This window comes from Coenobita brevimanus, chromosome 47, assembly GCF_032717465.1.
Source record: "Coenobita brevimanus isolate Jiangsu-jjx chromosome 47, ASM3271746v2, whole genome shotgun sequence".
Taxonomy (NCBI): Eukaryota; Metazoa; Arthropoda; class Malacostraca; order Decapoda; family Coenobitidae; genus Coenobita; species Coenobita brevimanus.
In genome coordinates this window covers 16,031,577-16,057,024 of record NC_137000.1, presented here as the reverse complement: position 1 = coordinate 16,057,024, position 25,448 = coordinate 16,031,577, and the positions used below count along the sequence as shown (strand labels likewise).

At 41.3% G+C, this 25,448-nt stretch overlaps 1 protein-coding gene across 2 annotated transcripts in view; it reads right to left on the bottom strand.

Moving 5' to 3' along the window:
* Positions 1–1,278: 1,278 nt before the first annotated feature.
* The window catches only part of LOC145399058 (SET domain-containing protein SmydA-8-like), a 34,428-nt gene continuing 10,258 nt past the window's right edge, over positions 1,279–25,448 (bottom strand). Inside the window, exons 5-8 of one of the 2 annotated variants that reach the window (XM_080271800.1) lie at positions 21,928–22,126; positions 20,707–20,832; positions 7,893–8,165; positions 1,279–2,974 (exon numbers count right to left, since the gene is read on the bottom strand). In XM_080271800.1, the coding sequence (XP_080127926.1) occupies positions 2,414–2,974; positions 7,893–8,165; positions 20,707–20,832; positions 21,928–22,126 (1,159 nt within the window). In that variant the 3' untranslated portion in view covers positions 1,279–2,413. Of the gene's footprint in view, positions 2,975–7,892; positions 8,166–20,706; positions 20,833–21,927; positions 22,137–25,448 lie in introns of both variants that reach the window. The other variant, XM_080271801.1, reaches the window with a different exon arrangement.

Below are 25,448 nucleotides of genomic sequence, written 5' to 3'. Positions count from 1 at the left end.
AATTATTAATCCTTTAAAAATATATATATATATATATATATATATATATATATATATATATATATATATATATATATATATACTGTATGTATGTATGTATATATACAGTAATTTCTTAAATTTTACCTCATTTGAAATTAAATTGATGTAGCCACAATTTCTAGTGCAAACACGAAACAAATCATATGAATTTAAGAATGATGCAGAGGTTACAAGGTAAGAGTAAATACCCCGTATAATTTACGATTAAAATTATTAATCCTTTAAAAATGTTTACATTTACAAACCTGTTCTACCACATACGTGGTAGATAGTCAATACACACGGTAGTCTTGTACAGTCTACAGATACAGGTATTGGACGTGTCACGTCTCATATAACATGTTTAGAGTATTCTCTCTCTCTCTCTCTCTCTCTCTCTCTCTCTCTCTCTCTCTCTCTCTCTCTCTCTCTCAGTTTTCAGTATATGTATCAAAGTAACATTTGTATGATGTAATTGTAATTATCATGCTACTAAACAATTACAATTGCAAACACAATTACTTTATGACTTTAAAACTGTTACAATTAAACTTACTGGTAAATAAAAATAATTAATTACCCCCAAATTGTGTAATTACTCACATTTCAATTGAATCACAATTACTCCAAGCCTTATATAAATAGATAGATAGATAGATAGATTGATTGATTGATAGACAGATAGATAGATAAGATAGACACACACACATACACACACACACAGTATAAGAGCTGTGCATATGGTGGGGGGTTTGAGGGTTAAACCCCCCCATTGGAGAAGAATGAAAAGTTCAAATGAAAATAATACTTAAAACACAACTCATTAAATTAATTAAATCCTGTTAAGAACATATGAGATAGAATAATAATAGAAAGGAGTTTAGAAGTTCTACAAAATATAAGAAAGAACGAATAAGAACGTTAACAAACTCCCAGAAGTTGCCAATCTTCACCTGACAACCTAATGTGAACATTAAAAACGAGGCACATTACTGTTTTGTGTTTCCTTTGTCACTTCTTGAAGAAACTGTTATGATAGTCTTTTTTGAAACCCCCCTTTAAGAAATCCTGTGCAAGACCCTGATATATATATATATATATATATATATATATATATATATATATATATATGTGTGTGTGTGTGTGTGTGTGTGTGTGTGTGTGTGTGTGTGTGTGTTGAATTAGTTACCCCTAGAAATGAACAATTCTTTATGAAACATTCACACAGAAAATGGTGCTTAATCAAAATAGTGCATGGAGAACAAAAGTAATTTTATTTCTGCACATGCTCGACAAATAAGGAGGGTATTTCATTATAAATCGTTGTTTTTTTGTATGAGCAATATTTTTTTTTTCCAGACTCTCCCCAGCTTAAATTATGTAAACACCAGCAGACAATCCCATTGCTGAGATACTGTCTTTCTAGGTTTTCTTATGCTAATTTAAGTGACAATCATTCACCTGGGAAGTCTTTTTGTCTGTTATAACCCATTCTTGGTGGACAGTACCTAATACTTCTCTAATATAGCGTTATTCAAAAAGTGTTCATGTCACTTTTTAATAAAATTCCTGTTCCCATTCCCTTCATAAATGCTGTTAATGGGCTACTACGTGTAAGGAGCACTGTTACCAACAAAGTATATTTCACTCACTGACGCTGTCTTCCACAATGGACCCATTTATGCATACCTAAATATATGGCCTATGTACAATATATAAAGCATAAATGTTGGTAAGACAGCGGGTTCTCTAACACCACCCACATTCACACAGCACATTCATGTGTCCCACAACCCTCACCCTACCATTACCTTCAGATTATTTCTGTCGTGCCTATTCTTCTGTTTGTCTACATTTATAAGCCAGTCATGCAATGCCCAACGGTCAGAGGCAAAAGCATCACATGAACATTGCTTCATGTGTTACGGGACAGATTCACAACAAACTTGAAGTCAACTCCCTCTCGTAACTCTGATTTTTTTTTTTTTTTTTTTTTTTTTTTTTTTTTTTTTTGAGGAAGGACAAGGAAAGTAGAGTGCAAATTTTCTCATGTCTCCTACTCATCCTGCAAAAATAATTCCGGGCTACGAGAGGAAAACTTTGGTAGGTTACATGTTTTCTGCAGGAAGAAAAAGGAGGAGCGTCCAGAATTTTCTCGTGCCTCTAATTCTTCCTGCAAAAATAACCTAAGTTTCGACAGGGAACCGATGGTAAACTGCTTGTGAATCCCTCCCGTGGCCTGGTATCTCAAGGCATCCCTGCATCACCATGACGAAGGAATGCATCACAAAGCCCCTGCACCACTGGACACCCACTCCACACGGATGGACGGTCTCATATGACGAACCTGTGGCTGTTACAACCTGTAACGCTTCCCTATGTGCCTCTGTCCTCACACCAGCCCCACTGCCAACATCCACTTGCCTATCCTGATGACCTCCTCCTCACATGTCTTGTACAGCTGTTCCTCTGGCGTGTCCTCGGCCTCATTCTTGAAGATCTCCATCGTCTTCTTCAGTAGTGCCTTAGACAATAACATTCTCTTCTTCAGCTGCTGTGTAGTCAGTTTATTCTGGGCGAAGTGCCGCTGGGCGTTCTGTAAGATCGTCTTATGGTATTCGTAGAAAGTGAGTCCCACGAAGGGTATTGTCTGTGCCGTTGAAGGATCAAGCCGTGAGCACACAGTGAGGAATTCTTTGCACGCCTTTTCTTTTTTAGCGATTTCTTGCCAGTGTGCCTCGTCTCGTTCGTTGTCTTCAGCCTTCTCCTTGGACCTGCCATAGAGCTGGAGGAGGGAGTGCTTGACGGCATGTAGGTGGTAGTGGTTAGGGTGGACGCGGGTGAGCCACTCCTTTTGTAGCGCCTCCAGGGTGGGGATGGAGGGGGAGGCCAAGGCTACCTCCACAGCCGCCCCGAGTGCCAAGCTGGTCCGCATCACCTCGTCCACACTCATCTGTGGTCATCACATACCTCTTAAATACATCCCTAGGTATATGCCAGTCAGTCTGAATAAATGAAAAGAATGTGAGTCCCACTTACCCCTTCCGAGGCGAGGTTACTGTGGTCCATTTATAGATAAATGGCCAACCTTCTTCCTTTGATGTCATTGCACTACCTAAAACCTCCTGGCAGCTCTTGAGAATCAGACCTATGGAACACCATCACTGGGGACATTTTAACCACTAGATAACCTTATATATGCATGAACGGCGATAATTAAGCTGTTAATTTTATGTCTAACTGACCCATTCTTATGTAAATAGATAGATAGATAGATATAAAGATAAATTTTTAGAAGTAACCAACGTTTTCTTTTATTATTATTTTTATGTTTTCCAATGCAAAATACTGTTGTATTTAGTTCTGACCTTCATTTTGGGGGAAAATCACTCTTTTGGAATTTTAAGTAAGATTTCCAAAAGTGGGTTTATCCCCCAAAATCAAGATCAAAATTAATTAAAAACACACTATTTTGCATTAAACTAACCTAACCTAACCTAACTTAACCTAACTTAACCTAGGGCTAACCTAGGGCCTGACATAGACCGAGTGCACACGCCTGCATCAGCCAATATGGCGCGACATTCATCCGCTACTGAGCGATAGCTTAACCTAAGCCACTATATGACTACCCCTACAAAATTTGCTCCCCCAACTCAAAGTAGGCTTAAAAGGTAAGTCTTAGTTAGAATAGTTCAGGGACGTAATATAATGAAAATTGGTAACGTTGGTTACTTCTAAAGTTATACCGATAAAAAATATATGTATGTATGTATATATCTCATCATCCTCATCATCTTTAGCCATTGCAAGTCCACTGCTGAACAAAGGTCTCCCCCAACCATCTCCACTGATTCCTTGACTGAGCCAATCTCTGCCATGTTTTCCCTGCAACCTTCCCTGTCTCATCTCTCCACCTCCTGTCTGACCTTTTTCTGCAGCGCTTACTATCTCTTGGAGTCTAGTCAAACAGCCTCTTGCTCCATCGGTTATCTTTTATTCTTGCTGCATGACCTGCCCACCTTCATTTTTGTTCTTTAATAACTTCTGTAATGTCCTTGACTTTAGTCTGCTTTCTCACCCAAGTTCATCTTTTTCTGTCTTTTGAAGATATTCCCAACGTTGACCTTTCCACTGTTCATTGAGAATGGATTAGTTTATTTTCCATTGATTTTGTCAGCTTCCAGGTCTCACAACCATATGTCATGGCTGGAATTATACATTAGTTTAATACTTTTCGAGTTTTCGTTTCATACAAACTGGCAAGCTAATTTTCATAATGTCTATGCTTACCGAAAGCTTTCCATCCAATTGTAATTCGTCTTTTTATTTCGCTATCATGGTCTTTTGTTAATTTTAGTATTTGCCCCAAGCAATTGTACTCCTCGAGTTCTTCAAGAATTTCTTTGCTTATTCTGATGATGCCCTTTGATGTATTTGGATTAAACATTAGTTTTACTCCAGCTCATCTTTAGTCCTACTTTGAGACTTTCTCTGTTCAGGTTATTTAACATTTCTTGCAATGTCACTGCTGTTTCTGAGATTAGGACAATGTCATTTGCAAATCCTAAATGGTTTAGCTTTTCACCATCTATATTTGTTCCTTTGTTTTCCCAGTATAGCTTTCTGAAATGGCTTTCTATGCATGCTGTAGATAACTTTTGTGATACTGTTTCTCTCTGACGCACACCCATCCCAGTCTTAATTTTTTCCGAGTCTTTGTATAATTTAAAAGGATCTTAGTAACTATCTACCCATTAGCCTATTATCAGTCATTTACAAACTCTTCATTAAAGTCCTTACGAATAGAATAACAACTAATTTGGAAGAAAACCAACCTCGTGAACAGGCAGGATTCCAAAGCGGGTATTCGAGTACTGATCATTTACACACAACGAATCACCTAATTGAGAGTACTACAGAATATAATAAACCACTGTGCTTAGGTTTTGTTGATTATGAAAAGGCTATCGACTCAGTGTAGCACAAAGCAATTATAAAGTCATTGCGAGAACAAGGAGTGATTGAGAACATTGTAAAACTGCTGGAAACATATATAAACAGGGAACTGCTGCCTTTAACCGTCTTTTTTTTTTCTTTTTTTTTTCTTTTTTTTCTTTTTTTTTGTTAGAACAAAATAATTATTCCATGACACCATGATTTGGGAATTTTCGTCTTTTTTATACACTGAGTATATAAGTGGGCGAGCCTGTTTTGTACTTCTACTCCTGCATCCGACAGTAAATCTGTTACTATTCCATCTTCTCCTGGAGCCTTCCCTCTTTTCATATTTTTAAGAGAAATGCTTACTTCGTCTGGTGTTATCTCGGGTATTTCACTTGTGTCAACTGAAAAGTTAGCTGCTGTCTTTGATGCATACAGTTATTTGTAGAATTTTTCAACTCTCATCACCTTCTTATCTCTACATTTAATGACTTCACTGTTTTTTAATCAGTTATATATTTTTTTTTCCTAGTGCCATTTTACGTCGGAACCGTTTCATGAATTTTTCCTTTTTTGATGGTTTCCTGGGGCTGATGCATGATTCTCTTTTTTTTTTCTCTCTCTCTCTCTCGTCTCTCTCTTTTGTTGATAAGCTTATTTAATTCCGCTCGTTCGATTTCATTTTTTTTTTTTTACTTCCATTTCCTTTCTTCTTTTCATGAGCTCGAGTGTCTTTCCTGAATACTTGTTGGTTTTGGTTGTACAGTATTAGGTATCCCTACTACTTCCGCTGATTCCCCTACCACTTTTGTTAGTCTGTCATTCAACTCATCAACATCACCCTCGGCATTACTTAGAGCCTGAAATCTGTTCTTTTTATTTAACTGAAAGAATGCTTTGTTTTCACTTACTTTTATTGGGCACCTTTTTGTTGTTAATCATCTTCTTTCTTTCATTCCTGAAATTGAATCTGGCTGTGTAACCCACCATTCTATGGTCACTTCCTTTACTTTGTTGATAACTGTGACATTTATGACCGTGTTATTCGTGTCTGCTATAATGAAGCCAGTTTCATTCTTTGTTTCTCCCTTTGGACTTCTCCAGTTCCATTTTCTCCCTGTCTGTTTGTGAGAGAATGTGTTCATTATTCTCATATTATACATTGCAGCAAAATTTACCACCATTTCCCCAGTTTATTCCTTTCTCCCACTCCGAATTTTCTCATTGATGCATCTTCATAATTTGATTTGCCAACTTTTGCATTGAATTCTCCCATGAGTATAGTACAGTATGTGTGGTCTTTTCTTCTTCCATAATCTGGGAGATGTCATTATAGAATGTTTCTATTTCTTCATCTGAGCTTAGAGCAGTCGGTGCATATACCTGTATTCCTTTCAGGGTATATTTTTTGTATAGTCTAATTACAATCCATGCTGCTCTGTCAGATACACTGATGAATTAATAATGTTGTCTGCAAGATTTCTGTCAATTAGAAATCTTACACCACTAACTCTTTCGTTGTGCCCTTCCTTGTAGTAAAATAGGTGGTTGCTGTCTTGGAGCTGAATTGCTTTTTCTTCTTTTCTGTGGGTCTCACTCAAACCTACAGTATCTCAACTAATGTTTTCTAATTCAGTCATTAAAGTGTCAAGTTTGTAATATTCTGCGAGGTTTATTACACTGTATGTATAGATCTTCATGGATTTCAGTTTAATGTCCCATCTCTAATTTGCCTAGACAGCCAACTCATTTTCGGTGGCACACTGCCCGTAAGCACAGGAGGCAGTGAGGTTGGATCTTTAGTAGACGATGATCCAGCAGGAACGCCTGGCAAATCTGTTGCAATAAAATTCGTTTTTGGTTGGGAGGATTGTGGTAAATAATCTCACCTCCCTGCCACATAGTTTCTGGTGAGATGTAATTTTTGTGCCACCTTATTCGTCATATTCGGTGGAGCCCTATATATCTACAGGGGATTCCATGGCTCGTGCCTCCTATATAAATGTATGAAAAAAAATATATATATATATATATATATATATATATAAAATATATATATATATATATATATATATATATAGTACATATTACATATCCGGCACCTTTATCCTAGAGCGCAAGTACATCATTGTTATTTTGTTCTCACTTTCTTTAGACATTTTATTTAGCTCAGGAAAGTTTTTTTTTTTTTTTTGAACGGGAATGGAGAGACAGATAGATAGTTAGATAGATCGTCCATTGTCTTCACCACTGCTAGAATGATATCCGAAGTTGAAGAAAATCATCTGGTAACAGCAAAAAAAAAAATAGTAAAGACATGCTAGGACTGATGGGTTTAATAATTCATGAGGCAGTCACAGACCTGTAAAGAAGTTCACGTGTTTGCAGTATAACAGTCCTTCATTATGTACTAAGTGTTCTCGATTCACTGATCAAGGAAAGAAAATTAAATATCAGAATGAGTTTGAATTCACTAGACTAAATACTCCTTACTGATGTCCTAGTTACAATGATTATACTGGTTGTATTTTCGGTGGCTTTGGAGCTTTCGTTGTACTTCTTCCTGAGCAATTTATTTTGTCTTACATCATCTTGTATCCTTTTGTACAATAGTAATGCAAACTATGTCAATATGAAAAAGAAATAAATAAAGAACTAGTTATTATGGTGATATGTACTTCAAAAAAAAAAAAAAAAAAAAGTCGCTTAGCTAGAAATGATATGAAAGCTTTAAAACCAACGAGAAACCATGCCCTGTAATACCTCTTCGTTATCATTTTCTCTCGACCCACAACCAACCAGGTGACCCAATATTATGTAATACGCAAAGTATATCGCTTAGAAAGATGTGCTGTTATTTCCGAAAGCAATGAATCGCAACCATATCAAACCAGTTGCCCGCCACTCCCTCTCGCCCCACAACTGACCTGGTGAGAGCAGCCACTACAGGTCCATGGTTCCTGGTCGTCGAGGGGCACTGTGGGAAGGACCACCTGGCCACAGCGGCGACACACTAGCGCTGAGAAGTAGGTACCAAGCTCTGTAGGGTCGGCACAGCGTCGGCAGGAACAGGTGAGGAGGCGGGACTGGCGCAGGTGGTCACGTCTGGCCCTGGTGCCCCACAGGATGTCCGTGTAAATGGCGGTGATGGTCTCACCCCGCTTGATGGGGTCAGACGCCCGCACGTGCAGTTTGCCGTCCTGTTGCGTGGAGGTAGACTGAATGTATAAAGGACTGATACCCTACAGGAAAAATGCAGGAAAAAACAGTGTGGTGATATGAGATGGAGGAATTATAGAAAAGCATAATGGTTGAATCATATGGTAAATTATAGAAAAGCGGGACAGTAGACTGGTGTGGGATTATGTTACAATAGTACGGTAATTGAATTCCTCCATTAATCATATACAACTAGTCAAGAAAACTAGTTAAAGAATTCACTAAAACGCCACTACAAATAAATTGCGGTTGCTTAATTACAAGCAGTAATTTTTCCCCAAGTCCTTGTCACTAGTGACGGGCTGTCAGTCAAAACTGAAATTACCAAACCGGCACTTTAGTAAGTGAAGATATTTCCAGGAGCCTTTGCTGTCACCGATGTTTTGATTGTCGTCATTCTTTTCAGTTTTCCCTTTTAAGTGTATTCTTAGCACTTGTCTAATTATTCCTTAAATATCACTGCATTCACAAAGCGTTTGTAGCTGTGTAATAATGGTTATGGAACTCTGACTCTCTTCCCATTCCAACTGATCTCTAGTTTCTGTGTTTTTAACACCTCTTGTTTATGTATTTCATCCCTACATGTTAGCAGTTATTTTAGAATATAATTTTTCTTTTCTGGTTTATTATATTTTTATGGAAGCTTCCCAATACATATTATTTACTGCAAGCACTTCTCCAGCTACACCTGTCCTTGCCAGCGCCCCACCTATTTATTTCCTGCCAGGAATCTGTTCCTGCATTGACGACTTTCCTCCCTTGGACCTATTTTTCTCATGGACCTATTTTCCCTATGAACATATTTTTCCCATAAAACTATTTTACCTTTGGACCTATTTCCTCTTCAGACCTATTTTCCCCCTAGGACCTATTTCTTTCCAGGCATCTATATTTCCCGTCGACATCTTTTCCCCCAGGGACCTGTTTCCCCCTTGGATCTATTTTCTCCCTCACACTTACGAGGTCTGTTCAGAAAGTGACCGACCTTAGGCTCTAAAAAAAATTATGTAGCTAACCTGTTGAGCTAGGACACTAATCCCCGTCAAGTTGGCCCCTTCTGACATGACACACGTAGCCCAGCGTTCTTTCCACTGCCTGAAACATTTTTTAAAGTCGGTTTTCGGTATCTCCTGCAGGTGTTTTATCGCATTCGTCATGATCTCTTCTCTCGTCTCAAGTTGGGAACCCTTCAGTTGAGTCTGAGCTTGAGGAATAACCAAAAGTCGCACGGAGCCATGTTTGATGAGTAGGGAGCCTGTCGGAGTTGTGGGATGTTGTGCTAGGAAGAAAATTCCTGAAGCAGTTGAGAAGAAAGGGCAGGGACATTGTCATGGTGCAGCTACCAACTTGCCGCTTTCAAAAGGTCTGGTCTCTTCCGCAAAACTGCGTCATGAAGGTGACGGATAACATCGAGGTAGAAATGTTTGTTGACAGTAGTAGTAGTAGTTGATGTTGTTGTTGTTGTTCCCTAGGCAGTCTGGCCGAACAGCCTCGAGTCCCTAAAGAAGGCCACGGCCGAGACCAGGCTTTCCTACAGAGCTCTCAAGGAGTGTATGTCGTGTTGTTGCCGCGGGTGATTGCGTGTAATGCAGTGTTCCATAATGTGCTTAATAGTATGAGGTGCTGTGCTGCATCCTGAACAGGCATCAGCGACTGAGTCATCCAGCCTTTTCAGATAACCCAAGAGGCCTGGATGATACCCACATCTCAGCCTGGCCAGGTGGACCCTGTCCTCATGAGGGAGGTAGGATTCAGAAGGGTGGATATCAGGAGGCCTTACATGCACCTGTGTGTTGTCTTTGAGTTACTGAATGGAGCGGTGAGTGATCTGAGCATGGATTTGCTTCTGGAAGCTGGTTTGAAGCAGGCGAGGGGAGGAAAGATGACAGTATTTGTGGATGATATCGTGTGTTGGGTGTTGTTTTGATGTTCCTCGGTGTGTGGATGTGCTGCCATGTAGTTTAGTGGATGGTGTGGGTTTGTGGAGGCTGAGGCAAGAATTTGCGTGCCTCTCATGTCTAGATGATCCTTGACTTGGAGGACTTTGGTTTCTTAGTGAAGGTAGTCTATAGGTGTAGTAACTGTGCAGCCTATAATTATTTTTAGGGCCTTGTTCTGTATGTTCTGTAGAGTGTTGTAGTGAGTTTCATTGAGGCTAGAAGCCCAAGCAGGGCCTACATAGTTCATCACTGAACGTATATATTGTTTGTTTACTGTGGTGTGTTTTTTTTTTTTTTTTTTTTTTTTGTGCGTGTGTCCGAATGTTGTACGGGCAAGTGACCTTAGGGCGTTGTCTTGGTGTTTATTTTTAATTTTTGAGCTGTGTTGTTTAAATGACATTGATGTATTGTAAGTGTGTGTGTGTGTGTGTGTGTGTGTGTGTGTGTGTGTGTGTGTGTGTGTGTGTGTGTGTGTGTGTGTGTGTGTGTGCGCGCGCTAGGGGGGTGTTGTTTATGATGAAGTGTGGAATGTGACTATGTTCTGCTGCCCAGTTTGTGAGAAGAGTCACTGTAGATTTGGCTGGGGCTATGTTGAGTTTGTGATGAACCATTCGTGTAGTGTGTTGAGATAAGGTTGGATGTGTGCGACTGTGTTTGCGTTTTGGTGTGTACATGTTAGTGTTATATCGTCTGCATGGGAGGCTATGTGTATTTGTTGGGTTTGGGGTGTGAGTAGGTTGTGCATGTATGGGTTAAAGAGGGTTAGTGACAAAACAGATCCTTGAGAGACGCCGTTTGTGAAGTTTCTGGTGTTCAATGACTGACCGGCAAATGTTACATATGGACATCTGCCTGTTAAATAGTGTGACAGCCATCTTTTGTGTCAACAAACAGAGAACCTGTCTGTTGACAGTTTGACCTGGTGCGTAATCATGATGCACGACACCACGATAGCCGAAAAAAAAAAAAAACTGTCAACATGCATTTCACCTTGCTGTGGACCTGTCACGCTTTTATTGGCTTAGACGACCCTGCATGCATCCAGTGGGACGACTGTGCTTTGGTTCCTAGGTCGTATCCGTACACCCAACACAGATCATGAACTACATATCATAAACTAAAAAAGTTTCTAAAATGGTTGTTATGATGTAGGGATGGATAAAGGGCAGAATCATCACACACACACACACACACACACACATTTGGAACGGAAGGAGACTGAAAATCCTATATCCGTTACCACATTCCACACTACGTTACTCACAAACGCCTGCAGCTTTGGAACCGTAGTAACGTGTATAGAGCTCTGACCTCTGAATCTCCTCCCATCTCAAGTGCCCTTTTCGATGTTTTTTCTCACCTCATTTTTGCATTTTCCATCCTTTCATCTTAACAATCATTTTAGATTTTTCTTCTAGTTTTAGTGTAGCGTTTGCGAGACCCTCCCGCGCCGCCTGAAGTGGTGGTTTGAGTGCCCCAAAGGTGACTGAGGGTTTTCGACCATGTAATGCTCTTAAATGAACTCTACTGAGGTAACTGAGCCTTGGGGGACCTACACTTTGATGGGAGTAAAAGTGAGATTAGCTTTTACTTCTTTATTAATTTATTTATTTTTTACCGCTAGTGTCCTGTCTACATCCAGACACATGCGCATGTCACTTCTTTCACTGAACAGCACATTCTGTATTTCTCACATACAGTCTCAGGATATACAGGGTGGCCTGTGGGATTTATTCAGAACCTTTAGGAAGTTGTTCTAGGCTAGTTTTGAATGTTCAGAAATCATACATCAACATAGATCCTATTTTCAACCGGCATGGCGCCATAATAACTGATAACCGTATGAGTGAATTATTATGGGGACCATTTGCACTCATAAAGCCATCAGTGTTATTGTAGCTCCGTAACGCGTGGGAAATGAACCGGTGTTAATGAAGCATTTCTCTCTCAAAATTAACCCTATAATAACCTCAAGTTACTAAAAAATCTTATGGGATGCCTTGTATACAGTTCCTCATATAACGGAAGCACGTCACCATTTGTTTGTATTTTTCAGTCCACCTCACCATACTACACAGCTCTGTGCATTACGTAGATATTTTGTTGCCCATTTAATCCTCTCAGTAATCACAATTTTGTTCTTAGGGTCAGATTCTAAATATCTGTGGAGACTTTGTAACACATCTTACTCAGCGGTTTACTCTACAAATTACACCTCAGTATCCTCTTGTACGTTATTTGTACAAAGTACGTCGATTATAGATAGATGGATAAATAAATATTCAAGACAATGTTAAAGTCTATTTTCCAAAATACTGTAAGTCGCTGATGAAAGGATGCTAAGAAATCATCTCTGCCTATAATCTTTTCTGTGTATACTCTTCCCTGCCTTAATTTTCTTTACTTAAAGCACCCCACTAATATTACAGCCGTTTACACCGTCAGCAAAACAACGATATACAACAAGAAGGAACACACAGAGAGCAACACCTTCGCCACCAATTGGTCTAAGGCCGATTCTGGCTTTGTCCTGTGACCTTGAGCTTTTGCCAATTGCCCTTAAAATCAAATTACCTCGTCTTTGCTTAGCCCTTAATACTTCCACTAAACTGGATCCAAATCAGATACAAACTGTCCGAGTTACCCCTCCCTTGACTTTGCTGCTTGGCCTTTCCATGTGACCTTCACCTTTGACTGATTGTTCTCAATATCAAATCCCATTATCCTTGCCTTATCCTAAAGCCTTCTACAATGTTTGGTCTAAATCTGATGAAAAGTGTTTAAGACTACCCTGCCATGTAATCTTAACCATTGACTTATTGTTCTCAAAAACATACCAGTAGTTTAACCCCATGGCTGACTGCCAGCCCCTTCCATCAGGTTGATGAAAATCGCATAAAAGCTGCTTTAATCATTTTTAACACCCATAACCCCCTCCACACACACACACACATTCATCGCGGGCGTGGGTGTAATGATATCTTTAGCACAACAGTGACATAAGTTCACCTGAATGGAAGAGTAGACATACAATATTCTTTGTTCACTGTGTGGTTGCTGCTCCTATTGCACGCCTCGACTTTATGAGAACAACAAAGACTATACCTAATCTCTTCTTGTTAGTACTAGACGCTTTTATTCAGCTTAGCAGCGGCATCTTGTGGTCGAAGGATTAAAACCAGCCTCCACCAACCCTCTGAAGACGATGGATATCTATCATATTTTTTTTCTTGTTACCAGAACACGATTATATATAATTTAGGATTAGCCTGTCGTCGTAACGTTGCAACAGTTATGACAACACGTGTTTCCGGCACAAGCATTGCTGCCCACACACAGCAACATGCACTTAATCTATCAGTATTCCAACAATGTAAATTTATCACGTCCAGACATTCAGTGTGGTTAATACTTAGCATTATCGGAAGCAGTGGTCACGTGGTAAAGAGTTGGTCAGCCGATCGGATGACAATATGATCGATCCCAGGCCAGGGCAGGGGCAGGCTGGGATCATGAGGTTTGCAACAATAGGCGATAGAAATCTTCCACAACTCCAACCAACATGCCATAAAAATTGCCACACAAATGCCACTACACATGAAACAAACCTACTGTAGATCACGTATGGACGGTGAACATCAGTGACCAAGTCATGATATGCAAAGGTGTGTGAGGCCATCTGTTACGTTTACGAGAACTAATAGACATCTGAAATTATTGTGGAGCCTATACCTGAAGACAGACCAAGAAAAATTAACAGTAATAATAATAATAATCATCATCATCATAGTAACAGTAATAATAATAATAGTAATAATAATAATAATAATAATAAATCGTGTCCCTACGAGCCACCCACCACAGATGGTGCAGTGGTCAGAACGCCCAGATCACAACCGGATGAACCAGAATTTGATTCTCCTACCGGTCAAACTCTTGGATAAAATGTTTTGCCCGCTTGTCTTTGTCGACCCATCAGTATACATGGGGGCCTGGGTGTAGCATCAGCTTTTGAGGTTCGTATTTTCTGGGAGGTCGGGACTTGGCAGAAACTGATCATGTAGTCGAGAAGCAATCATTCTGAGCCGTCTTCTGCACAAACGAAACACAAACAAGCGCACTCGAAGACAGATGCACTAGCCCAGTAGTGCCGGAAGCATTCCAGCATGAAGGGTGGGGGGGGGGGACAGTATTATAGCCAGAGTGGGCTAAAGTACACATCGTAATATATATATATATATATATATATATATATATATATATATATATATATATATGTGTGTGTGTGTGTGTGTGTGTGTGTGTGTGTGTGTGTGTGTAAACTTGCAAACAGGCTACAGTAGACCCTATAGATAATAAGGGACGCGACAAGGCTGCGTGTTTCTGATTGGCTGATGAAATGAACGTCATGATATGTCTCTCACCCGCGGTTCATCTTAGACCTTTCTCTCATCGTATCTCGGCTTTGTTGAATTACTACAAATCTGATGAAAACAAAAATAACATTATTTACGACGGATTTTCAACCTAAATGTACAACTGTTTCAAATTATGTAATATAAATTCTACATCCTTTTTAGACAAATAAAGTAAATTTCGTTTTCGCCATGTAATGGTGAAAATAAGAATTGCACATTCCATTTTGATATATCAAAACACCAAGTAGTTTATATAAGTATATTTTTGTAGTCAATATGAAGATTTCAGAGACTAAGAATGCCCAAGGAATGTAAACTATTAAGATAATTATTTGTTACTCTAGCGACGTTTGGCATCGTGAAGCGATGCCTGATCTCCGGGGAGCCCAAAATGGAGTTATTAAGTCTCTTTATACCTATAAGCCCGGGACTGCCGTGCTGGCAGTGGTAACACTCTCCTGTAACCTAGCGGGGCTATATGATCCAATACAGGGTCTAGCTCGAGGGAATTCCATTTCTCTATTTTATTATACCTATAAGGTGTCTAGGCTACAGCATATGGACAGTAAAAATTGTAGATGCAAGTTAAGAAGGATACCTCCAATATGTTGGTAGGACCAAGTGAAAGAATACATGCAAATGGTGAAATGGGAGCTGGATGCAGAGATTAGTATGTGAAGAGCACATGTTTAAGCAAGGATAACAGGAGGTTCTTCTGTCATCTGTCATGTGGCCACCCCCTGGGACTAAGTTCCCAAAGGGAACACTTCGTACCATCTCCCTCAGTTTTCAGCCATTTTTTGTATGTGGGGACTCATAGCAACTTCTTCCTAAATGGGTGAGTATATTTTTCTCTCTCATACTGCAAGGTGTCGACAATCTTCGATCATCACAGAACACCGAACAAGGGGTTTCTCTACGGTTAATAGAGCTAAACGTGAACCAGACAGTACTGCGTCAATCACCGCCTATCCACCTAGCCACGCCCAAAGCCACTAAACAGGCACCCGTTTGGACTGGATCGGAGCTAAACGTATAAACGGGCAGAGTTCTCTGCTCCAAACTTTTGCACTTTTCATTAATATTAACATTTCTTTAATAGTAACCTTTCATACTCAGTGATCAAAGCACCAAATATGGTGCTAGATTCGTAAAAAAAAATAATAATAATAATGATAAAATAAATAGATAAACGCTAAAAACGCGGCAAGGCGCAAAACACGAAGTCATGGCGCTAAATCAGAAAAAAGGCTAGATCTGGCTCAAAAAGCCCGTTTTTTTTTTTTTCTCCGACTCTGGTCAAAGGCTTCAAGACCTATATCTCGGAAGCAGTAGCCTATCCCAAGGCCCAGTAGTCCTCCTACACCTCCACATGTCACCACTTCGGCGCTAACACCCACCGTCCATATTGAATACATGCTAGGGCTGTCTCATACAGGACTGGTGTATTGGTATTAGCGGGGGTATTTTTACATGTCGACGGGGTCTTCTGGTAGATCAGGAAAGTCTGCTTTTTGTGAAATTCAGATCCTTAGACTGTTCCCTGCCCCAGCCAGGATTCGAACCTGGGTCCATCAGGACTCCAGGCCGCCTTTCTACCGATTCAGCCACCTCCTCTAATTCTTAGCATTATCGTTTGGCAACTTTGCTGCCGGGCCTGGCCGGGCGTCATTGATTTCAAGTTTATATATATATATATATATATATATATATATATATATATATATATATATATATATATATATATATATATATATATATATATATATATATATATTGCCTTAATCCCTTATACGGGATGACCACAAACAAATCGCCTCCACGTTACCCTGTCACCCGCCATATCACTGCCCTGCTCCAATTCACACCACCTCTCTCAAATACCTCTCCACTCCATCCCTCCATCTCATCCTTGGCCTTCCCCTCCCTCTCTCCCCCTCCACCTCACTCACATACACTCTCCTCGTCAGTCTCTCACTCTCCATCCTCTCCACATGGCCAAACCACCTCAGTGTGTTTCTCCTAACGCTTCCTATCACATGCACATCCACACCACAACGCTCCTTCACATTCTCATTTGTCAGTTTGTCTCTCCATGTGACTCCACAGGCTCCTCTCAAATAACTCATTTCCACTGCTCTCACTCTTGACTTGTGTCCTCCAACAACGTTCAAGCTTCACTTCCATGCGTCAGAGTTGGTATCATAATACTGTCATGTAATAACTTTTTCACTTCCATGCTCACTTCCCTGTTTCTTATCACTGCATTCAAGGAACCAGCAACCTTTCTTCCTTGTTGTACCCTTTCAAGCACTTCACCCTCCAAACTTCCATCCTTACTCATCACACTACCCAAGTACTTAAACATACTCACAGTTTCCATTTCCTCATCATTCATTCTAACTGTACATTCACAGACTTCACTTCTCTCGAAGACCATAACTTTACTCTTCCCTACATTCACCTTTAGATTCCTTTTCTTACACACTCTCCCAAACTCATCCACCAAGCCTTTCAGCTCCCCTTCGTCTTCACTTAACAACACAGTACCATCTGCAAACAACAGTACAGGGAGTTTCCAAACACTGCCCTCTCTCATTAGGGCCATTCCAACATCCACTACACAACCTTGTATCTCTTTTATAACCCCATTCATATACAGATTGAACAACCATGGAGACATGACACATCCCTGTTTCAACCCAACCTTCAAATAGAAAAACTCAGTTCACTATCCACACGCACTGTAACCTAAGCACCATCATACATACTCTTCACAGCATTCAACAACATCCCATCTACTCCATATATTCTTAATACTTTCCACAATCCTTGTCTATCCATCCCGTCATATGCTTTCTCCAAATCCATGAAGGCCGAATACAACTTCTTTCACTTCTCTAGACACTTTTCCACTAAAGATCCGAGAAGGAATATGTGATCTACACAACCTCTTCCCTTCCTAACCTCTCTGTTCTTTTCCAACTAATTCCTCTGGTATTTCCATATCTCTGTCAATAAGTATCCTACCGTATACTTTTCCTATTACTCTAAGAAAACAAATGCCTCTATGATTAGCACACACTTCTTTTTCCCCTTTCCCTTTGTACCAGGGAATAATTATACCTGACTTCCAATCATCCGAGACTCTACCTTCCTCCCGGGCCAATCTGCACATCTTCCATATCCGTTCTACTACTATTTCTCCCCCATGCTTCAGCATTTCACCATACACTCCATCAATTCCTGGGGCTTTCCCCATTATGACTTTCTTCATTGCTTCCACAACTTCCAACCTACTGATTTCTTCCTCTCTTCTCATCTCCCTCCTTCTCCCAGCCATTATCCAGCCACTTATAATCGCATTACTTTCATTCTCTATGTTCAACACTTCATTAAAGTGTTCTCTCCATCGCTCTCTTTTTCTCTCTTCTCAACTAGTAATCTACCATTTTTATCTTTCACTCCCCTACTAACTTCATTGCCACCCTGTATGACTCTCTTCACCTCTTTCCAGAACATTTTCCTATATTCCCTCCACTTGACACTCAGATTCCTTCAAAATTCCTCATCCACTCTTCTCTTACTCTCTCTTACTAATCTTTTCACCTCTCTCTTCCTTTCTACATATAACACTCTCTTCCGTCTCTCAACTTCTTCCACTCCCCTATTTCTCATCCATTCATTATATGCTTTCTTCTTTTGTGCCACAGCCTGTCTCATCTCTTCATTCCACCACGCTGTTCCCTGCACCCCCTTTCGTCTTCTTTTCACCCCACACACCACCCCACATGCTGCACATATTTCCTCTGTGATTATCTTGCACACACCTTCCACGTCCCCCATCTGCTCCAATTCATATTTACCCAGTCGTTCCTCCACTTCTCTCTTATATTCTGCCTTTTTCTCATCCTCTTGTAACCTCTCCACTCTCCTTACATTTACTCCTTCCTCCCGTCCTTCCTTTCTATTTCTCCATTTTACTTGGATCTTGAGTCCTTGATTCTGACCACCACCAAGTTGTGGTCAAAAAGTCCACTCCCCCAACTTCTATATGCTCTTGCATCCATTACACATCTTCGCATCCTTTCATCCACACACACACACACAATCAATCATTGCCTTCCTTTCATTCAGTACACCATCCACCCTTCTCATCACTTGCCAAGTATACCTGTGGATCATTTTGTGCCTGAAGAAGGTATTGGCTATCACCAACCTCCTACCAGCACACATGTCTACTAAAGCACTACCATTCTCATCTATCTCAGCAGGCATACCCCACTCACCAACAATTCCATCCACCTTCACATTCCCTACTTAACCATTCATATCACCAGTCAAAAACACTCACTGATTCCTTTCAAACTTTTCCATGCACACTTCCACATTTGTTCAGAACTCTTCTCTCACTCTGCTTGCATGATCTTGCGTTGGTGCATACACGCACACACTCGCCCTCATTTGCACTCAAGCTTTCAGTCTTACCCACACAATCCTTGAACCAGCTGATCCATACTCTCTTATATTCTCCTTCCATCTGTTACTCACAACAATACACACTCCTTCTTTTGCCCTCTCATTCTCACCAACTCCCGCACATTTACCCCATCCATACTCCCATTCTCTCACACTCTTACCTTACCACTTTTGCACCCTCAAGCACCTGGACAATCTCTCTCTCTTTCAGCTCATCATTTGCACCCCTTACATTCCAGGTCGCCATCTGTATCATGTCCTTTGTATGGTCTTTAACCATCATCTTTTGGTCCATCCTGGTCCGAGGCTTCTTGTTCGTATTTTTAGTTAGTTGTTTTCCGGGGAGGGGCACTAACCCTCCACCAACCCACTTGCTGTCATGTAGGGAACACGTGTCGGTTGCCACAAGATTTGCAGGACTAACTAATAGCCTTTTCCCATGAAAAGATGTTTGCAAATACCATTATATCTTCATTTCCATATCGTCATTCAACCCACTGTGACAATTTCTGACCAAAAAGTTGAAAAATGATTTTCGCATATTTTCACATTTTGCTATTTCCGAAAATATCACGCCATCGCATCAAGTACTATTGCCAAAATATTTTTTTGGTATTTTTTTGACACTCACTGGACTTACCCCAATCTAATCCAAAAAGAATTCAGTCAATTTATATTACCTTTCCCACGAAAGAAGCGAACAAACGCACTGAAAGAAATTTTCGCGTGTCTCGATTTCCAATAATTTCGCGCCGTCGCGTCGCGCGCAATAGCCAAAATATTTTTTTGCATTTTTCTAACGTTCCCTGGACTTACCTTTACCTAATTCAAGAAGAATTAGGTCGATGTCTATTACCGTTCACGTGAAAGAAACAGACAAAAGCACAGACAGACACACTTAAACAGCTTGAAATTATATATATATATATATATATATATATATATATATATATATATATATATATATATATATATATATATATATATCAGGGTTATACATAAACAGGTACTTGACTGAACAGATGTTAGTGCTGCATAGCATATCCGTAATGAGTGATCTCACAATGAGATGAATGGGAACAAAAACCCCGTACGTCTCCCATTAAAAATTTAGAGAGGCAGCTGCCCCCCTTGTCCCCCCCTCCCCCTCTACCAGAAGCCTCGCACTGGCCATTGCCAAAGTACCCATGCATCGTGTAGGGGCTGAGACTGAGCTATCTTAGTCAAAGGCATTTAGGCCCGTATTCTCGTTCGTTAAGGAATCTCTCTGGTACCTCTTCCTCAGCGATTTATTTTTGTTATGGCTGCTTAATAGCCATTTCTACACTATTTATGCTGATTATTGTGATATTAGAAGGATTTACTCGTATATAACACGGAAAAGGGTAACAAGGTGTGATGAGCAAAATTAATTGGTTGTGGGGAGTTATTAGCGAGCTTCCTTCCCCAACGAGAATACGGACTATAAAGACGGGGGACTGATCCACGCCGCTAGCGGTATTATGTGATGAAAAAACTCCTGAGGCTTTAATCTTAAGGTTTTAATCTTAAGGTTTTAATTGCCGGGCACAGCAGCTGATCCTTACTCCAATAAGCGAACTGAACTACTGGGCATCAGGTGCTCCAGAAGAGTAATTAAAAAACATTTCTAGATTATCAGACATAAAAGAATGATGTCAACTGACCTGGAAGACCAGTTTGGTATTTGGCATACATGAATGTGTGAGTAGCGAAGCCGTGGGGTAGATCGCCGTCACCTCGTTGTAGGGCAGCTTAGTAGGCACCTGGTTCACCTGCACCACACCCAACACCTGCACAGAACCAAGCCAGTATTAATTATTGTGGCAACCATGGGCAGCAGATGGATGGCAAGAAAATGTCATGTCACACGTCATTGAAAAAGTTGTTATTAACACCGTAACAATATTATGTGAAAAAATAAGTAACTAATATCTGTATGCCTTACTTCTTTTAAGCAATAGTTACTGTTCCTACTGTTTCCAGCTACGAAGCTGCCTGAGCGTTAGCGCCAGGGTTGGAATCCTGGTGCGGGCTGTTGGCGCTACTAGAGTCAGGTATCCACCCACCCAGGGTACCATCTACAAGATGTAACTCTGGTGAAGTGGCCTTGTATCCTAGGACAGTAGGTAAATAATTCTGCGCAGACTCAAAAGCCTGGGCTACAGGCATGACCTCTGTGCGTAGGCGTCTCTTGGGGTCTAACTTCACCTTTCCATACTTTTTTCCATTTAAAAATAAAAGTGGGGTGTATGTCCTCCCTGAAATTCTCTGACTGACTCCTGTAAGTGTCTTTAACTCCTTCGACCCAAGGATTTACTTTGCACTTTATCCTGGCTGACATCAAACAACTCCTTTAACCCAGGAGACTATTTACAACGCTGGGTTGCCACCATATAGGCTACAATATTGTGGTGTCCCTGTTAACTGCGCGGAGACACAAATGCAGCGTCCATCCAGGAACCAAGCTTCCTCACTTCTCCCTCTACCTCGCTGTAGCGAGGCGTTGTCTACCGTAAGGAAACATAACGGTTCACTGCACGGAACAGCCCTGCAGGGGCGGTTGCTTGCCTTAAGTAGGCAAGTTGATGGGTTTGCTCGGCAACACAGATCGGGGTTACTCAGCAGCAATAAAGCTCGGTGCAGTAGTGTAAATGACTTTGTGTTTGTTTGTGTGTGTGTGTGTGTGTGTGTGTGTGTGTGTGTGTGTGTGTGTGTGTGTGTGTGTGTGTGTGTGTGTGTGTGTGTGTGTGTGTGTGTGTGTGTGTGTGTGTGTGTGTGTGTGTGTGTGTGTGTGTGTGCACTCGTCAACGCAATTACAAAGACCAGGCCTGGAAATCCAGGCCGAACTCAACAGAAAAGAAAAAGAAGCTGTGATGACGACCCACCGAGTATATTGCTGCCTCTGACGCCTCTGTGAACTTGTGTACTTGGAAGGTGTCCCTCAGGATGGTGAGGGTGTGGTAGTGCTCCAGGCAGTGTTGCTGGGGGCCTCCTGACGCAGCCACTGCCGCCATATACCTTGCGTTCACCCTGTCACACCACGACCGCCATCTCTTGGGATCTTTCTTGGTAGTCACGAGGCATCTGAGGAGAGCTGCAGTTCACACCATAAACTAACCAGGTACTTTCGGAGAGAGAGAGAGAGAGAGAGAGAGAGGGAGAGAGAGATTAACTGTTCGTGGTGCTTATGTCAAAAAGCCTGGATGAGGGGTTGTGCTGTGCAAGTGGAGTAGAAGGCTGTGCAAGTACCTCTGTATAACAAGGGTGACTGAAATGAATGCACAAATTTCATAGAACAAATTTGCTGAGTGTTGGGGTAAGACATACAGAATATTTTTTATTTAAGGAAAGACAGAAATCAGAAGATCTGGTGAACACAGAACAGAATGGTAGGGGAAGTGTGGATCAAATACTTGCAGGCAGGCAAACAGTGAAGAAAGTATCTAAGAAGATTAAAGAAAAAAAGTCACAGCAACTCCCATTTTACCATTCGAGGTGTAGGATGTAGGAGTCCGAGGCGAGGCTACCATAGTCTAGTACATTTAAAGGCATATGAGCAGCCTACTTAACACAAAGTCATTACATGATCGAAAAGCCTCCAGTCACTTCTAGAGGAGCAAACGTAATCATTGTCATTTCCGTACGTTTGAGCCTGAGAATATCCTCCTCCTTTACTGCCCGGGTCTCACTACCATACAGCATTACATTACTAACACATGCCACACACAAAGATCCCTTAGCACGAGGGAGAGCCCTCTCAATGTCAGGAGAGGTCGGGGAGAGGTAACAGCTCCCTGAACTTCCTCCAACCACTCCTCACTCTAGCCACACCTTTAGCACATAACATGTTTCCCAAGTAACAAAACTCTTCCACACACTCGAGAGACCCACCAGCAGGAACAAGCCTTTCACGTCTGACAGTCTCCACCAGCTGTCCCCGAAATAAAGCAGGCATGAAATCAGCAGTATCTCGCAGTCTACCTCTAATACCACCACATCTCGTATGCACCCACTTATCACAGGCTCTGCGAAAGATGGAATTACTTTCCACGCCCTTGTGGCAAACCGCTCATGGTCACTCTCCCTCTTCTTTGACAACACCGCCACCAACCCTAGATACCATCACCTTTGTTTTATTATCATTTACCCTCAAGCCCTTTGAATGTGACCGCGTTCGGACTGACTCTGTCAGATACGATTGTGTGAAGCTACAGAATGTGGTGAAAGAGTTTTGGCGTATCAGGTAGAGCCAGGATTCCGGGGGCTTGAATGATGAGTGAATAGAAGCGTAGCCCATTGGACTTGGCAAACTTGGGCTGTCTGGACGTTGCTACTCCTCACCCTGCCTTAGAGTGGGAAAGGAGGTCCGGATGATGATGATGATGATGATACACTCAAGCCTTTCTTCCCCATACTATCTCCTTACTTCCTTAATTTTTCCTCCTTCTCCCTTATTCTCTCTCATTCTCTGCAATCAGCACCAAATTATCAGCACTCAACATCTCCAACGAGAGTCCATTTCTGAATTCACGTGAGAGGGCTTCAGGCAGCATGATAAACAGTACGGAGTTCCAGACTGGCCTATGATGCACACCAATATTCACGAAAAACTCATCACTCAAATCTCCATTCACTCTTACCTGGGTGCTACCACCCACATACATAGTCATAACCATTCTAACCAGCCACTCCTCCATCCCAAGCTTTCTCTTTGCTAACTTCACCATCTTCCTAGGGACTCTTTCAAACGCCTTCTCCAAATTAACAAAAACAAAGTACAGACCACTTTCCTTTCCTATATATTTTTCCTGAAGCTGTCGAACAATGGATATGGCAACAGTGGTCCCTTTGTTTGGCATGAACCCAAACTGCATCTCATCAATATTCACTCTTTCTCTAATCATACCTTCTAGAACTCTCTCCATTACCTTCATTAACTGGTCGAAAGGTTTTATGCCTCTATAATTTCCACTTTCCAGGGCATCACCCTTCCCCTTGTAAACAGTCACACTCTTCAGCCAATCATCTGGGACAGCACACTCATACATAATTGTCATTATCAAGTCAGTGACTAACCCCACTCCTATATCTCCTGAGACCTTCAACATTCCAGCAATCAACCCAAACACACTTGCTGCCTTCCCCATCTGCATCCCTCCTATTGCCCTGCTCACAGTAGCGACATCAATCAAAGGCCAAGGGCCAAATACTTGTTCCACATCCACTGACTCCAAACCAAAAAATCCCTGTTCCAATGAAACCGGTTATAATGCTCTCTCCAGGCGTCTTTAATATCCTTGCTGTTCACCACTACCTTTCTTTCATCATTCTTCACAAACTGCCTACCTATGATATTCGTGTTTTCCCTCTTCATATGATTTGTCACCTCAAATGCCATATTCTTCCTTTCAACACAGTTTGGGTTATCCAGTTAAAGTCTCTGAGACTCAGATTTTACCCTGTAAACCTCTTTTCTAGCCCTACGTTTGGCAACCGAGTACTCTTCTTTGTCACCATCCCTTTTCCATTCCTGGAAAAGCCTTCTTGTCTCCTGAACTGCAGCTTCTACACCTTTATCCCACCATCATGTTACTTTATGTCTTGGAGGGCCCTTCGTCCCTCCGCACACTGAATCAGTAACACTCAGTAGAGTGTTCTCGAGAGCTCTGTGCTGTTCATTAACAATTCTGTCAACAGCTCCTTTTTCAGCCACCACTCTACTCATCTCGCTATAGAGGGCATCCCTTACTGCTTGGTTTTCAACTTCCATGTTTTCCTCCCAGGTGCACCGGTCCTTAGGCACCAAGTCACATATCAATAATTTGTGCTGTTGCACACACTCTTCTCTCCCTATAACTTTAACATCCCTCACCAACCTCCTATCGGCCCTCCTGATTAGCTCAATCGGTAGAGAGGTGGCCTGCAGTCCTAACGGACCCAGGTTCAAATCCCCGCTGGGGCAGGGAACAGTTGAAGGATTTGAATTTCATAAAAGCAGACTTTACTGATCTGCCAGAAGACCCACCGACATGTTGTAAAAATACCCCCGCTAATACCAATACACCAGTCCTGTATGAGACAGCCCTAGCATGTATTCAATGTGGATGGTGGGTGTTAGCACCGAAGTGGAGACATGCAGAGGTGTATGGTATGTAGGAGGACTACTGGGCCTTGGGAACAGACTGTGAAGCCTATGCCCAGAGTCGGACACACACACACACACAAAAAGGAAATAGTCTATCTGGCTGTTATTTCCCCCAGATTCTTGTGTAATCAACCTACTCTCTCTTTTCCTATAATACGTGTTACACAGTCATGTTCATTGCCTCCCCAAACTAGAGTATCCTTTCCCCTTCGTCATTTCTCGTACCATATGCGCATTCCCCATGTACCCCTTCGTATCCTT